The sequence below is a fragment of the Macrotis lagotis genome, chromosome 1 (genome assembly GCF_037893015.1).
Source record: "Macrotis lagotis isolate mMagLag1 chromosome 1, bilby.v1.9.chrom.fasta, whole genome shotgun sequence".
In the NCBI taxonomy this organism is placed as follows: domain Eukaryota; kingdom Metazoa; phylum Chordata; class Mammalia; order Peramelemorphia; family Peramelidae; genus Macrotis; species Macrotis lagotis.
Genome location: NC_133658.1, coordinates 290,909,276 through 290,926,267, shown reverse-complemented (window position 1 = coordinate 290,926,267; position 16,992 = coordinate 290,909,276). Strand labels below are relative to the sequence as shown.

At 37.2% G+C, this 16,992-nt stretch overlaps 1 protein-coding gene across 17 annotated transcripts in view; it reads right to left on the bottom strand.

Moving 5' to 3' along the window:
* The window catches only part of FNBP1 (formin binding protein 1), a 185,533-nt gene extending 170,071 nt beyond the window's left edge, over positions 1-15,462 (bottom strand). For 14 of the 17 annotated variants that reach the window (XM_074210932.1, XM_074210944.1, XM_074210933.1 and 11 more), the window contains exon 1: positions 14,648-14,764. In XM_074210932.1, the coding sequence (XP_074067033.1) occupies positions 14,648-14,671 (24 nt within the window). In that variant the 5' untranslated portion in view covers positions 14,672-14,764. Of the gene's footprint in view, positions 1-14,647; positions 14,917-15,440 lie in introns of those variants that run through there. The other 3 variants (XM_074210947.1, XM_074210948.1, XM_074210942.1) reach the window with 2 other exon arrangements.
* Positions 15,463-16,992: the final 1,530 nt, after the last annotated feature.

The following is a 16,992-nucleotide window of genomic DNA, read 5'->3' as shown; positions in this document are numbered from 1 at the left end:
ATGCAATTTCTGAGATTCATACTTTTCCAAAAGTCAAATTTAGACAAATCCAGTAGACATATACATGGATAGAAAGAATATACACAAACCAAAAAAACCCTTAGATGTTTGAAAATTGGATATAAATATATAGTTCATTCTATAGATATTCAAATAACTTTTTGATCCAGAGGCATAAGTTCAACTATTGGCATGGGAAACTGTCAGCATAATACATATGTCAGAAAATGATCCATGACTTATAGTCTTAGAAAACATCCTGAGTGGGAGACCTCAACCTCCCACTCTCAGATCTAGATAAATCAAATCATAAAATAAACAAGAAAGAAGTTAAGGAGTTAAATAGATTGTTAGAAAAACTAGATATGGTAGACTTATGGAGAAAATTGAATGGGGAAAGAAAGGAATATACCTTTTTCTCTCTCCAGTATATGGAACTTATACAAAAACTGACCATGTTAAAAAAAATTGACCATATACTAGGACATAAAAACCTAATGATCAACTGCAGAAAGGCAGAAATAGTGAATACATCTTTCTCAGATCACAATGCAATAAAAGTATATGTAATATTGTGCCAAGGAGATATAGACCCAGAACCAACTGGAAACTGAATAACCTCATTTTAAAGAAAACAGCCTGAGCTCAGAGTGGTTAGATGACTTTACTACAGTAACAGTATTGATCAAGTGCCCAGACTTTGATCCTAAGTCTTTCTTACTCCAAGACCAGTCTTTGATCTATTACAATTGCACCACCTCAAAAACCACATCTCAAATGTTATGCCCTAACTTTCTGGACTTCAAAACCATGACTAAGCTGTCTCTCCTGCAATTTCCCTCTGTTCCTGAGGCCTCTTCACTCTGAAACAATCAACTATCCAGAACTCTTCTCATCCTGGAATCTCCTCACTCTTTTCCTATTGGTGATTTATTTCTAGGGTTTCTTTTTTTGTAGAGGGGCACAGGCTGGCTAATATATTCATTCCATTTTCAGTTCCACTGGTGACTTTGTGGGTGTTAAAACCATCACAGTGCTCAGGTGATCTTTATCCATCCTCCCACTACCTATTTTTCAGCTCCCTTTTTTGTGTTGTCTTCCCCCACTAGAATGTAAGTTCCTGGAGGGCAAATATTGTCTTTTTTATTATATTTGAATCCCTAGCATTTAGGATAGTATTTGGCACAAAGTTAAATGCCTTGCCTTGACTCTATTGTCTTTAATGATTTTCATATACAAAAAGATTTAAATCTCCATCCAATTATGTTCAAGTCTCATACAAAATCTAATTAAAACTTAAAATTAATTTTATTTTCCTTTTTTTTTTTTACACCATAGTAGATGATTCTACATTTAGACCAAATGTTCTGCAACTTCAAGTATGACCTAAGTGTTAACTTAAAAACTGACAAACTGGGGAGGGAGGGCGGGGTAATCATCTAGTCATTTCCCTTCCTGTTTCGGGTTTAAAAATTTTGCCAAGATTTAAATCTTCAGAAAAAACAAACTATAGTTGTAATTCCATAAACTTCAAATGAACATTTGCAACTGTTCAGCAATATTCAAGTTACAAAACAACTTACTGTCTTGAAAGATTGCCTGGGTTAAATTAAGAGGTTAAGTAATTAATCCAGGCTAAAACAGGCAGTGTGTGAAACAGATAACATTTGAAAACAAGTATTCTTGACCACTAAGGCTTGCTCTTCATCCTCTATACCACAGTTTCCTCTCTTGCTATGTGAGGTCAGATACATACATACATTCATACACTTTGGTTTGATTTTTTTTTAGAAATGCTTAATACAACAGAATTAAAAACAGTTAAATATTCATGAGGAATATTTTATCAAATAAATACTATATAAGAATTAAGATGGGCAAATTCCAAAGAACTGCAATTCACTGTCAACTACATATTTAGAATTAATTTCACTTTACTAGAACTTTTAAAAAAACAACAAAAAAAAGTTAAGTGGGGGCGGCTAGGTGGCGTAGTAGATAAAGCATTGGCCTTGGAGTCAGGAGTACCTGGGTTCAAATCTGGTCTCAGCCACTTAATAATTACCTAGCTGTGTGGCCTTGGACAAGCCACTTAACCCCATTTGCCTTGCAAAAACCTAAAAAAAAAAAGTTAAGTGATATTATCAATTTGGATAGTCCCTTCAATGATTCAAACTTCAATCTATTTGCCCTTGCTGTCCAACTCCTTTCCAACTAAAACATAGGTTGGCCAAAAACTTCAACAATTTCAAATGCTGAAAACCTTGTTTTATTTCTCCCCATAACAACAGGATACCAAAAAGAGTACTGTGGCTGTCTACCTATTATTCCTTGACCTTGCTATAAGACTAGCTCACCTTCTTTCAGTGAAAGTAGAAAAAGATTGCAACTGTGTAGTCAACAAAAGAAAATATTATTGTAGCTATGTTCAAGCTTCAGACTAAAGGTGATATAAAAATAAATAAGACACTGTACCTAATCTCCCCAGCTACAAGTGATTCTTTCCTTTTTGAATCTCCCATTTCACTTTATTTGACTTGTCAACTGCACATAAAGCATATACTAACATATATTCCAATTTACTGTCTTACATAGGTTGCATCCCTCTCTCCTCCACCATTAGACTTTAGAACCTTCAGGGAAGGGAAGGGATTTTTATCTCCTTAGGTTCATTGTCTTACATATAATATACACACTGAGAATTAAGCAACTGGCTAGAACTAGTGTTCAAGCTAGCCAAGAACACTCCTGACTATACCATACAAAAGACAGAATCAGCTCAAATATTTTGTCTTCATCAAATACGTTATTCCAAATAAATTATCTAAATCCACATAGTATTTATTAAACTGGTACCACAAAACTGAATCAATCTACTGGCAGAGGCAGGTATTTTAAGAAGCTCCCCCCCAAGACCACTCCAAATGCCTTAAAGTTGTGACTCTAACAAATTCTGGTCCAAGACAACTTGGAAGATTCACAGAAAAGGTCAGTTCCACCTCAGTTGGAAAGGGCCACAGCACAGCCCAGTACATCAGAATCAGCTAACCAGCAAAACTGAACATCCTCTTTCAGGGAGAAAAAAAAATGGATATTCAATGAAATTGGGGACTTTAAACTTTCCTTGTGAAACAATCAGAGTCGATCTTAGTACAGGACTCAGGTGAAGCATAGAGAGGGTGGATGGGAAAGGTAAATCATAAGGGATTTAATGATGTTGAACTGTTTGTATTCCTGCATGGGAAGATGCTACTTATGTGAACCTAGTTATTTCTTAGAGCAGTTCGAAGGAATATATATATATATATATATATATATATATATATATATATATATATATATATATACAGAGAGAGAGAGAGAGAGAGAGAGAGAGAGAGACGAAAGGATTGTACTGAGAGAAAGGGAAAGAAGAGGTAGAATAGGCTAAGATATTTCTCATAAAAGAGGCAAGAAAAAGTTTTTGCAATAGAGTGGAAAGGGGAAAGGTGAGGAAGAGTGAGTGAACTTTCATTTTCTTCAGTAGTGGCTCAGAGAGGAAATAACACACGCACTCAATAAGGTATCAAAGTATTTCCTACCCTAGTGGAAAAAAGGAGAGGAAAGGGAGGGGAGAAAGGAGGGGAGGGGGAGTGTAGGTGATAAAAGAGAGGGAAGATTGTGGGAGAAGGTAGTCAAGATAAAATACAATTTTGAGGAGGGACAGGGTGAAAGGAGAAAGAGACAATAGAATAAATGAGGGTAGAGAGGAATAGGATGGAGAGAAATACAACTAGCAATAGCAAATGTGGAAAAAAAATTATTGAATTCAACTTCTCTAATGGACTTATAATAAAGAATTCAATCCATCCCAGAGACAGAGCTGATGATATCTGAACAAAGACTGAAGAGTATACTTTTTTCCTCTTTATTTTTCTTGAAGTTTCTCTATCTTTGTTGGGGGAGAGGGGGAATTATGCTCACTTTTACAAGTCTATTCCAGTAATGTGAAAATAAATTAATAAAATGTAAAAAAAAAGAAGAAAATAAAATTGCAAGTATCCCAAAAAACATTCAAAAAACTGATTCCATTGTTGGAGTGATCCTAAAGCACTACTTCCAAGTCACTGTTTTTCAGTATAAGTAGAATTAAGTGTTTTAAGAAAGAGAAATTCTTACTTTCATACCACTCTAATGCAATAGTGCTAATATAATGTATGAAAGATAGGGAAGACAGAGAAAATGTGAAAATGAGTGAAAAATTTTAATTATGAAAAGGAGTAAATGGTGCTTTTTTCTGGGGGGGGGGAGGTAATAAGGACATAAAGCCTTATTAAGGCAGGTAGAGAAATGAAGTTGTTGACATTGAACAGATTTTTCTAATCAAGTTATAACTACCATCACTTATGGACTTCAAAAAAATCCCAAAGGATCTTTAGGATATTAAAAAAAAAAGATAATTCTAAACACAATTCAAGGAATATGGCTTTAATATTTAAGGGAAAAGGTTGCTATTAGAAAAATCACTTTGTAAATTTGAAAACAGTATAAAATTATGAAAAAATTACTATTTTCCTCTCTTTTGGACTGATTTACAGTAGTTAAGATATCACATAAATTAAAATTAAACTAAAATTCTAACAAAAATTTATTATGCACTTATTAAAAGCACAACTATTAAATATTAAATCACAGTTCTTATTACTAAGGATTATACAAATCTAAGATGTATGAGAATGAGAATGAAAAAAGTTTATGTTTATAAATGGATTGACAAAATTAGCAATTAGCAATTAGCATTTATTTTACAAAAAGTTTTACTTAAGATGATACTTTTAGGGGCTGCTAGGTGGCGCAGTGGATAGAGTACTGGCCCTGGAGTCAGGAGTACCTGAGTTCAAATCTGACCTCAGACACTTAATAATTACCTAGCTGTGTGGCCTTGGCCAAGCCACTTAACCTCATTGCCTTGCAAAAACTAAAATCAAAACAAACAAAAAAAAGATGATACTTTTGAAGTAGACAGCATCACCAAATCTTACAGATGAGAAGACTAAAGCCAAGAGAATTAAAGGACTGGTACATAGTAACATAACTTAGTAAGTTCACTTACAAAAACCAGGTTATTGGGGCGGCTAGGTGGCACAGTGGATAGAGCACTGACCCTGAAGTCAGGAGTACCTGAGTTCAAATCTGGTCTCAGATACTTAATAATTACCTAGCTGTGTGGCCTTGGGCAAACCACTTAACCCCATTGCCTTGCAAAAAAAAAAAAAACTAAAAAAAAACCCCAGGTTATTTTCCAAAAAAGTTCATTACCTTGCTTATAAACTCATTCCACATACAATAACTTAAAACATTCAATAAAGAGATTCAATACTCCCAAGTAAAATTCCAATTCTTTTTCTAAAGGTCTATCTTTAGATCACATATATTATAGCTTGCAAGATATTTTTACTAAAACAAACATTTCACATTAAAAATATTAATTTGGGGGGCGGCTAGGTGGCATAGTGGATAGGGCACCGGCCCTGGAGTCAGGAGTACCTGAGTTCAAATCCAGCCTCAGACACTTACTAATTACCTAGCTGTGTGGCCTTGGGCAAGCCACTTAATCCCATTGCCTTGCAAAAAACAAAAAATAAAAAATAAAATAAAACTAAAAAAAATATATTAATTCCCTAAAATCTCACACTCATGGATTAAATTCTAGTAAATTAATTTATTTTTAAATTCACATAGTCTAGGGGCAGCTAGGTGGCATAGCACCGGCCCTGGAGTCAAGGAGTACCTGGGTTCAAATCTGGTCTCAGACACTTAATAATTACCTAGCTGTGTGGCCTTGGGCAAGCCACTTAACTCCGTTTGCCTTGCAAAAACCTAAAAAAAAAAAAAATTCATAGTCTAAGCCACTTGAATATTATATCAAAATAGAACCTATTTTTATTTTTGTTTTTAGGAAGGCAAATGGGGTTAAGTGATTTGCCCAAGGTCACACACCTAGGTAATTATTAAGTGACAGATTTGAACTTAGATTCCTCCTGACTCCAGGGTTGGTACTCTATCCTCTCTGTGCCACCTAGCTGCTCCCGAGCCTATTTTTTAAAAGTGAGTGGTGTTGATGAAACAAGTAGGAGTAATAAAGCAGGAAATATAATGTTACCTTCCTCTTTCATATGTATTCTTTGCATGTTGTTTCATCACTGTTAAGAAAATATACAAATGCTATATTTTATGGTGGGGTATATATATACATGTATGTGTGTGAGTATAGATAATCTACCAAAATTTACTTATGGAATTTAAAGCAATATGTTGTAAAAGTTGATTTACCCACTTTTCAGTATTATGTGCATAGATCAAGTTAGAAATTCTGCATTAGACATGTCGGTTAAAAACACTGCTCCCTACCTTTAACCCAAACTTCCCCAAAGCTATTTTATGTGATATACACTTTGACTCAGAGATTCCATGTCTAAACATGTATTCCACAAGGAGGACAGTGACAAAAAGAAGCTTCCATATAAATCTAAATCTTTATAGTAGCATTCTTTGTGGTAGCAAAGAACTGGAAACAAAGTATATGTCCATTCATTAGGGAACAGTTAATCAAATTACTGAAAATGAATGTAATGAGCTGGTTACTATGCTATAAGAAACAAAGAATATTGGTGGTTTTAGATAAGTCTAGGAAGATTTACATAAGCTGATAAAGGTAAGAAGAGCCAGAAAAATATATACAATGACTAAAACAATATGAATGAAAAAATAAATTACAAAACAATCTTAACTGAATGTTGCCCACAAAGAAAAGTAAGAAGATTTTCCTAGTATTTGGGGGTCCTCAGATGTAGAATATTGCCTAAAATGTCAGATTTTTTCCCCTTAAAGTAACAGTTTTATTTCTGCATCAAAATAATTATTTCTAAGTATCAGATACCTGAAAATAAAATAAGACAATAGTTTGCTTACAAAGCAAACTTTTAAAAATCCTGTAAACATGAAATTTGTCAATAAACTTGAAACCATTCTTTCCAAAATTAAAAATTTTAAAGAAAAAAGTAATTGTTAGGGGCAGTTAGGTGGCACAATGATTACAACACCAGTCCTGGAGTCAGGAGGATCTGAGTTCAAATCTAACTTCAGACACTTAATAATTGCCTAGCTGTGTGATCTTGGGCAAGTCATGTAATCTCATTGCCTTAAATAAAAAAAATTTTAATTAATTGTTTTGCTGATTTTTTTCCTTGTCTTTTTCTTTAAAAAAAAATCCTTGTTATAAGGGTTAACTGGGAGGTAGGGTAAGAGGAAGGGATACAGTAGAAAATCTAGGTTTTATAAAAACCAAAGTCATCAATAAAAAAAAAATCTATTTTTCAAAAGTATATTTTTGGAGCTGCTTGGTGGTGCACTGGATAGAGTACTGGCCCTGGAATCAGCAGAGTTCAAATCCAGCTTCACTGCCTTGCAAAAAACAAAAGAATAAAATCTTTTTTTATTTCCAAAGTTGGAGGTCAGGTGACTTCTCCATTCAGGGGTGGAGAAATTCTCTCAAAACTTGATTGTATTTGGTCATTGCAGTTTAAATAATAATTTCTTCCTATAGTTAAAAATTGAAAGTACAAATTTGGAAGATGTTTAAGGATAACGAGCAGAAGAAGAGATAGAACAATGAAACCAACAACCTAGGTTTAATTCAAATTAATAATGAGTCTGAAGACTACAAGATGCAAGTATGTGCCCAGCTAAAAAAAAAATTTTTAAATTAATTTTATATGTAGACACACATGCAGGATATAAACACATGCAAATATATCTATGTATATTTCTCATTTAATCAGCAAGCATTTATTTGCATCATTCCTCTGTTCTTTCCTTCTTTCTTCAGTCTCTGACAATAAGGTGATCCTATCAACTAATTCCTTATAGCCTTCAGATAAGCTCAAATCCCAAAAGGTCTCATCAGCTATAATCTTCTAACTCTCTTCCTCTTCTGAGACAAACCCTTTGAAAAAGTTTTTCTAGTTGTATGAACTGATGCAGAGTAAGCAGAAGTATGACAATTGATACCATAATAATATTGTAAAGACAAATCATTTTGAAAGATTTAAAAATGTTGATCAAACAATGACCAACCCTGAGGCCTATGCCAGATGACCAATGATGCAATACAAGTGCTCATTTCCTGAGAGCTGATGGATGGGCTCATAGAGAATAATGAAAAAAAAATTCTCTTGGACACTACCAAAGTGCTCATTTGTTTTGTAGACTAAATATATACACATATATACAAAAATTATTTTTTCTTTATCTTTTTCCAATGAAGTGACAAGGGGAAAGAAAATAAATCCTTTTAATTAAAAAAATTAATTTAAAAAAAAGAAGCTGACCATGGTGCTCTCTAATTCTTGACTCTCAGTTCTCAAATCTTTACAATCTGGCTTCTTACTTTATTACTCCCAAAGTTATCAATGATCACTTCATTAATTTGACCACATTTTCTTAAAACTCATACTCTCTCCTGTTGGATAATGTCTTCTCTTGAGTTTTCATGACAATACTCTTTCCTGATTATCTTCCTATCAAATGGTCCTACTCAGTCCCTAACTATGGATATTACTCAAAGCTCTGTCACCCTAAATCTTCTCTTTCTACATATTCTCTATTCCCATTAATTTAATTATCATTTCTAGTCAGATGACTCACAGATCTATTTATCTTATCTCAATTTCTCTCCCCTACCCCCCAGACTAATAAATCCTGCATAATAAATCATTCATTAGCAATTGGATGTTTCAAACCAAATAATCTGGAGACATCTTAAATTCAATATATCCAAAACTGAATTGTCTTTCCCCTCCAGATACACACACACACACACACACACACACACACACACACACACACACACGTCAAGTCTCCCAGGATTACAACTTTATTCTTGACTCTGTTCTCCCTCATTCAAATCTTGCACTATATTTCCTGCATTTGAGTCTTTCTCTCAGTTCACAGACATCACTTGCCTTTACTGTCTCTCATCTTGTTTATGAAAGATCACTCTATTTACCTTTAAAATTCTCCCTACTTCAGTCCATCCTTCACAGTGCTGCCAGAGTGACTCTCGCTTAAGGTTGTGTACGTGTCATTCCCCTACTCAAACTCCAATAACTTCTTATTAACTCTAGGATCAAATGCAAACTCTTATGTTTAGCTTTTAAAAATCCTTTATAACCTAATTTCAAATTATCTTTCCAACCTCACTGAACATTCTGCCTTCTGACCTCTCTTTCTGGACAGCCCATCTCCATCTCTGGGCCTTTGCAATGGCTATTCTGTATGCCTTATCCTTCCTAACCTGAACCTCACAGAATCTTTCTCCTTCAGTATGCCAATCCGTAACTTTCTTTAAAAACTTTTTTTGAAGTTTGAACAAACACTAAATAAAATGAGAATTTCCACACACATAGAACAGAAAAAGAACATCTCTAAAACTGCAAGTCTTTCTTTATATATGTTGCTTTTCTAAAGGAAGATTCTTCTGTTTCTTTCAACTGCTAGTACTATAGAAAAATCAAGTTACCTTAAATTTAATTACTTTATATGTATGTTGTATACCATCCTTGTAGTCTCCAGGGTTATAATGTAAACTTTGGAGTAGATATTAGGGTTTTTGTTGTATTTGTATCCTTAACATTGTGGCTGGCACATAACAAGCACTTAAATGCTTGTTGATTGATTCCTCCAGTCCAGTCTTCATCATTATAGTTTTTGCAAGGCAATGGGGTTAAGTAGCTTGCCCAAGGCCACACAGCTAGGTAATTATTAAGTGTCTGAGGCCAGATTTGAACTCAGGTACTCCTGACTCCAGGGCCAGTGCTCTCATCCATTGCGCCACCTAGCCGCCCCCAATCTTCATCATTATAATTGCCAGCTTAAAAAAAAATGTTTTAAAAGGCATTTTAAATAGTACCTCACCTGCTCTCCTAAAATAAATAAACATAAGCTTTGATAATGGTGATTACTTTTATTACTTATGTACTTCCTTATATAAGGAGCTCTTAACCTAGGTTCCAAGAACTTTTTTAAAAATTGATTTGGGGGTCGGCTAGGTGGGGTAAGTGGATAAAGTGGATAAAGCACCGGGCCCTGGGGTCAGGAGTACCTGGGTTCAAATCAGGTCTCAGACACTTAATAATTACCTAGCTGTGTGGCCTTGGGCAAGCCACTTAACCCCATTTGCTTTGCAAAAACCTAAAAAAAAAAATTGATTTGGGGGGCAGCTAGGTGGCACAGTAGATAGAGTACCAGCACTGGAGGCAGGCGGTCCTGATTTCAAATGTGACCACAGACACTTAATAATTACCTAGCAGTGTGACCTTGGGCAAGTCACTTAACCCATTGTCTTAAAAAATTTTTTTTAATGATTTGGATAATTATCTCAACATAATTGATTTCTTTGTAATCTTATATATTTTGTTTTATGCAATTAAAAAATAATATTCTGAGAAAGTTTCCATCAGACCACTAAAGGAGTTCATGATACAAAAAAAAAGATAACAATCCCTGTCCTAGGTAGTAGCCTATTAAATTTTACACTGTTACAATAATTTTTAAAGCCTTCAGAAGCAATAATTCTGTAAATAAGCCAATTTAGAAGCCCATAAACAAATTCAGTGGACTTCTTTTATAAATGATATTTGGAATCATGGTCAAAACCAAGTCAACTGTCTAATTTAATGTTGATTCTGTTTAATTCAACTTGTGGCATAATCAAATCCATAATAGTCGTGCTATAATGTACTATAAACAAATAAAGGAAATGTATATTTTTAAAAGCCTAAACGGACTGTTATATTAACATGGTGGTTAAGTAAGTCAGTATTGTGAAAACCATATAAAATGCTAAAAATCACCTAATATTACTACTTTAAGACCACCCAAATCACAGCTCATTTTTTTCCATTCACTGAAGTACAGTTCTGCCAAAGTTAGCTTTTACCATCCTATCATTATGTTATTATGCATGCACAGAATCCCAAAACCACCATTCAAAGAAAGTCCTCAATCACCAGCCAATATTATGTGGCCAAACACAGTGGTCATCTTTCTAAAAAGCATTTGTGAATTTTGAGTTTAATTTCTGAATTACTAACACTAAGAAAAATATCAGTACCTTAAGTTCCTTAAGTACCTTAAGCTTGGGAAAGAACTTTCTATACATACATATCTCATTTGAGCCCCAAATAAACCAATATTCTTTATTTGATATGGGGAGTAAAATTTTCCTTTTTTAAAAAGCAATTGTCAAAGGCATAAAGTACTTTTTTGGCCTAACCCTATGATTTTCTTCAAGTAGAGAAATTTCAGGTAAGGCTCTGTTAAAGCAGATTTTCCACTGGTCTTTGTTGCTCTGGGGGCGGAGGATGGGGGGGGGTGTTATTTAACTGGTAGATCAACTAAGCAGTCTGAAGTCAAAGCTGCAATTTGTGTCAGAAAAGGACACTAAATTCAGGGCATGCTGATTTCAGAGGAGCTTTCTATCCACTATGCCACATATAATGGTACATAAGTGCAAAAAATAATTATTGGAGATAGATTCATGAAATTCCAACATATTATCAAAAATTGGAGAATGAACTCAGCCTTTCTAGTTTTGTCACATTCTGAATTTAATTTTATCACTATATTTTTTCACATAAGTAGAATATTGATTTTGGAAAACAGAGGTAAATTTAGCTTAATAGTGTACAAGTTTCTGGGCAGCTAGGTGACACAGTAAATAGAGCATCAGCCCCAGAATCAGGGGTGCCTGAGTTCAAATCAGGCCTGACACTTAATAATTGCCTAGCTGTGTGACCTTGGGCAAGTCACTTAAACCCCACAGCCTTAAAGTTTTTTAAAAAAGTGAAAAAACAATATATGTAAAAAAAATAATGAGCAAGTTTGTATAAAACAATGTTTATAGTACTTTAGTATTAAAGTGAAAATATATAGAAAGTGCTTTGCCAACCTTAAATACATCAAGTATTAGTTTTAATTTGGAAAGTTCAGCTCTCAATTCACAAGTATTTTTGGTAAAAGACTTGATGTTTACTAAGTTTGACAGCATGATGATGGCTAGTGATTGCCATACTTTCTTTAGTGATTCTGGGATCATACAAATATAATAACATAATGACAGGTCCATAAAAGTGTACTTTGAAAGAATTAAATTTTATCAGGAGAGAAAAAGTAGGTAATTTGATTGATCTTATTAGCAATATTAGCATTTCATATTTCACAAATACTGAAATATTTTACTACAATTTCAATCTGACAATTAGTCTGTAAAGATTTTTTTAAATATATGTTATTACTTGTGAAGTAGATGCTGAAGATAATATTAGCCCCATTTCACAAATGAGGAAATTGAAGTTCAGAAACGTTAAGTGGTTTGCCTATATTCAAGGAGCTAATATGAGTATTAGCATTTGGATTTGGCTTCCCAAGGCCCAACACTATCCACTAAAATATATTCACATATGGTTGCTAATAAAGGAAGGCACTTTTAACAATTTGTCTGGTTTAAGAGCATTTGTGTCTATTATTTCATATAGAGTGTGGTTTCCACTTTTATTACTTTGCTTTAATAACTAATGAATTTTTTACCTTTTTTTTCATTAGACTACAAGCTACTTACTCAAGGATAGAGTGATTCTAATATAGGTATTTTCTTCCCATTAATACTATTAGATACTCTGTATAAAAGGAAGTGAATAATTTTGGGTTTGTTTTTTTTTTTGGAAGACAGTGGGGTTAAGTGACTTGCCCATAGTCACACATCTAGGTAAATTTTAAGTGTCTGAGGTCACATTTGAACTCAGATCCTCCTCATTTCAGAGCCGGTGGTCTGTTCACTGCACCACATAGCTGGCCCTGGAAGTGAATCATTTATGTTAACTGACTCACAATCTTTTAAAAACAGGAGGTGAAATGAGAAAGTGTAATTATTTATTCTTAATATAAGTTGATTTACACAAAGGGATTTAAAATTTTACATAGTATGAACTAAATGTAATCCTGAGCCCCACAACAACACAGCAAATTACTGCAAGTAGTCTCCATTTTGCAAATAAAAGCTCAATCAACCACCATTTAAGGAGCACTAAGTATATGTCCAAGACTTACTACACAGCTATAAGTTTAAGAGGTGACATTTGAACCCAGTTCTTCCTGATTCCAAGACTAGCAGCATACTATGCTGCCTCATATGTTTTCCAATTCATTTTTCCCTGACTAGCTTGTCCAAGTGGGAAACTCAGGGCAAATGGAATTATTTGATCAGTTTTCTTCTCTACAGCTACGAACCTAATACTAGTTAATTCTGATAAATGTCTAATTCCTAAAATTATATGCTTACACCAAAACTTACTATACTTCCTCATCCTTGACTGCAGTGCAAACTATTGGTCTCCTGATAAAAAGTCATTTTCAATCTGTTTCCAATTCTACCCTACCCTACCCCAACCAAAAAGATTGGTTAGAAAAATGGAGAGTTGTGGAGGAAAAAGAAAAGGAGAAAAGAAAGTAAGTGATCGACTGATATAATACTTAAAAACAGTAGATTATTTTTCTCCTAACTAGATATGTTCAAATATTTTGAGTCCCTGTGACAAAAGGTGTGTATCTCTAAACATAAGAAGCAAATCTTAAGACACCAGTGAAGTGGGGTTTTTTTTTGGGGGGAGGTAAATAATTAATGAATCTCTTCCTGAGGATGCGGATTGTTCCTACCTCTTCAAGTCTTAGGCAAAGAACCGATTATGTAAAAACCGTTATGCCACTATGCACTAGATTTCTGTAAAAACTTTAACTTTTTTTTTTTATTTTGCCTTAGAGATTTTGCGGTCTCCCACTACCCTCCTCCACCTTCCCCTCGAAACGCTTAAATGTGAAAGCTTGGGTCAGAGGCAATTGACTCGCCCTTGTTCACTGTATTTTCATTCTAACTTGCAAACCTTTCTTTTCCTTTGGGTCCCACCTAAAGCCTCTGGAGAAACAAAGTCCTTTCCCCACAGTCTCCTGCTTTTGTAGTCCTGACATAACAATAAGGACAGCAGCCCTTTTACCTCCAGAAACCATCAGGCCCAGCAACCGAGTTCCAAATTCAAAGCTTTCTTCCTCTTCCAAGATAATGACAGCGCGAGAGTCAAAGCCCCCCTGCCCACCTTTCCTGCTGCTTCCCCCACTGACCCGCTCCCCCCCATTTCTAGCCCTGTCTTCTGGAGGTCGCGAGAATTCACCTCAAAAAGGCGCCTTGCTCGCGTGAGGGACTCGAGCTCCGCTCCTTCCTCCCTCCCAAAGGAAAAAAATCTCAAGTTTTACTCCGGGGCGATACCGCCAGCCCCCAACACGCCCACCCCTGCTGGAGATGGAGCCCCCCAGTGCGATCAGCCGCACTCCCCCAGCCCCCGCCCCGCCCGGGCCCCTCAGGCTGGGGGGCAACTGTCGCCTTCGCCGCCTCTGCACCCCACTTGTCCCAGGGAGGGGGCCGCGGCGCAGGACTCACGGAGCCCCGCGGGGCCGAGGGCTCCGCCCCTCCCGCGGGCCCGGTGCCCAGCCCCCGCAGGGCTGCGCGCCCCCTCCTCCGGCGCGCCCCCCGGCCCGGGCTGCGGGAGCCCGCACTCACCCACAGCTCGGTGCCCCAGCTCATGGTGCAGGGGGCGGGGAGGGGAGACCCGCGCCCAGCTGCGGTGCTCAGGCCCGCTCCGCTCCGCAGGCGGCCGCCCCGAGAGCCCCGAGCGCCGTCCGCAGTCGTCCCCGCGGGCCGCCCCGTCCGCCCGCAGCCTCCCGCGCCGCCGCCGGGGATCGCAGCCGCCTCCCCTCTCCGCCTTCCCCAGCAAAATGGCCAGAGGAGGCAACGGCAGCCGCGGCGGCCGCCCGTCTGCGGGGAGGGCGGGGCGGCACTGACAGCTCGCGCGCTCGCCGGCTCACGTGCGCGCGCGCGGCCGCTCCGCAGGCCGAGGGGGAGGGGCGGGAGCGGGAGGGGGCCGAGCCCGCCAGCCGCGCCGGGTGCGCACCGCCCCGGGGCCAGGGCGCCTCCAGGCGGCGGTGCGGGTGCCCGGGCGGAGGAGAGCCGCGGCGTGTCCGCGGCGCCCGGGGGGCCGGGAGGACGCCGGGGCGGAGGACTGGAGCATCTGAGGAAGAGGACTCCCAAACAAATAAACAGAGACAGAATCACTCCTCTCAGTAACTGGGCTCTCCCGGCTGGGCAGCCACTCGGCCTTTGATGGCATTCTGCAATTAGAATTAATAATAGCGCTCGGAGTTAATAACAATCCTTTTTTCCGTGAAGGCCTCCACAGCAGCAGCTTGTCATCCTGATAATTTCTACATAGAGAGCAACTGATGTGGCTGGAAAAGCAAGGGAATGTGGTCCAGCGGGATTGGCATTATTACAATATTGTCTGCGATACTAATACCTGGGAGCAGCCTCTCCACGAATACGTAGGATGTGAGCCGACAAGAAGCTCCCTCACTTGAGGTGATCTTCTAACATTTTCTGCCAAATAAATGTTTGACATTAATTTTATTAAATATTTCTTACTTTTCCTCTGTAGCTATTGGTTTACTCTGTGTGTATTCAGTAATATATCCCCTATTCCCAAGAATAAACAGTTCCTGTTGTCCCATCTGGCTTAGTCCATTCACCGAATAGAATGGAATGGAAAAGTATTCCTTGCTGAAACACCAGCTTTTTCTCTCGGCACTTATTCTGCTTTGTTCCAACATTTTCTTTCCCAAACCAGAGCCACTCCTGAGCATCCTTTTATGAATCATTGCAAACCCTAAACGCAGGCTTCACAATGGAAAATATTTCGCTAGATGTTTTAGCCCTGTTTATCATCCCTTGACAGAAAGGGTGGAGACTAAAGCCCTTACAGATAAGCCACTTCCTTTGCTGAACACAGAAGCAATAAATTTAACCTGTCTGAACTGTTTAGTCTGTCTTATTTCAGTTGCCAATGTCTGAATACTGCCTTGTTCCCAACTTTAAAACATTCGGTTGGACAGTTCAACAAAGCACAAAATAGTAACTCCTTGTCTTTGTTGAGAAAAATCTAATTCGGCAAGTATTCAAACCAAAGTTAAGATGTTTTACTTTGTTTTGTTTTTTAACTGGTTTTTATACTCTCTCCAAATTTTGACTCCCTCCTCCCCTTTGCCAAAGGATCCCCTCCAGGAAGCCGTCCCTTTTCCACCCCTCCATGGTATCTTCTCTAATTAGATTGGAAGCTCCTAGAGGGTAAGGAAACCAAATATGTGCAAAACATTGTACTAGGTGAAGGAGATCAAAAAATAAACCTTTTTGGAGTTTAAACTAATAAAAGAGAGAAAACAAGTACATAATTATGTTACAAAATAAAATAAGACAAGTGAATAAAATCAGTACAAAGTATTTCAAGGACATTTCCAAGGAAAGGACAAAGTAAAAAGTTTTCTTGGAGCAAATTACATTTGACCTGGATCTGGAAAGATTGGTATTATTTCAACAGACAACGAAAGAAAGGCATGTTAGGCATTGGAAATGAAATGAGCAGGTCAGGATGGTGCTAAAGCATTTGAGGAAACCTGTGTAAATCAGTTTGACTGGAGTATAAAGTACTTCATAGAGAGGTTAATAGGCAGTGACTACAGCCAAGGGAAGAGTTTGAAGAGATGGGATTTCAGATATTTCCACTAGTCTGCTAAAACTTGGAAATGGCCAAAGAAATGCAGCTTATCTAACAAGCCATGTTTTATTGATCATCTCTAAAGGCTACATTTACACTAGCTCTAAGACTTCAGGCCTGGGCAAAAATCTAAGAAAGAAAGAGCCACACCAAAACCCAGCCAGACCTTTTGACATACAATCCTTTTTAAATGAGTAATCAGGTAAATGAGTTACAATGAATGAAAAACATGGGAGAGTTTTATAGGTAATGAGTCAATTATATAAAAGTAAAAATATTTTTTAACTTTTTTGTCTTAGAT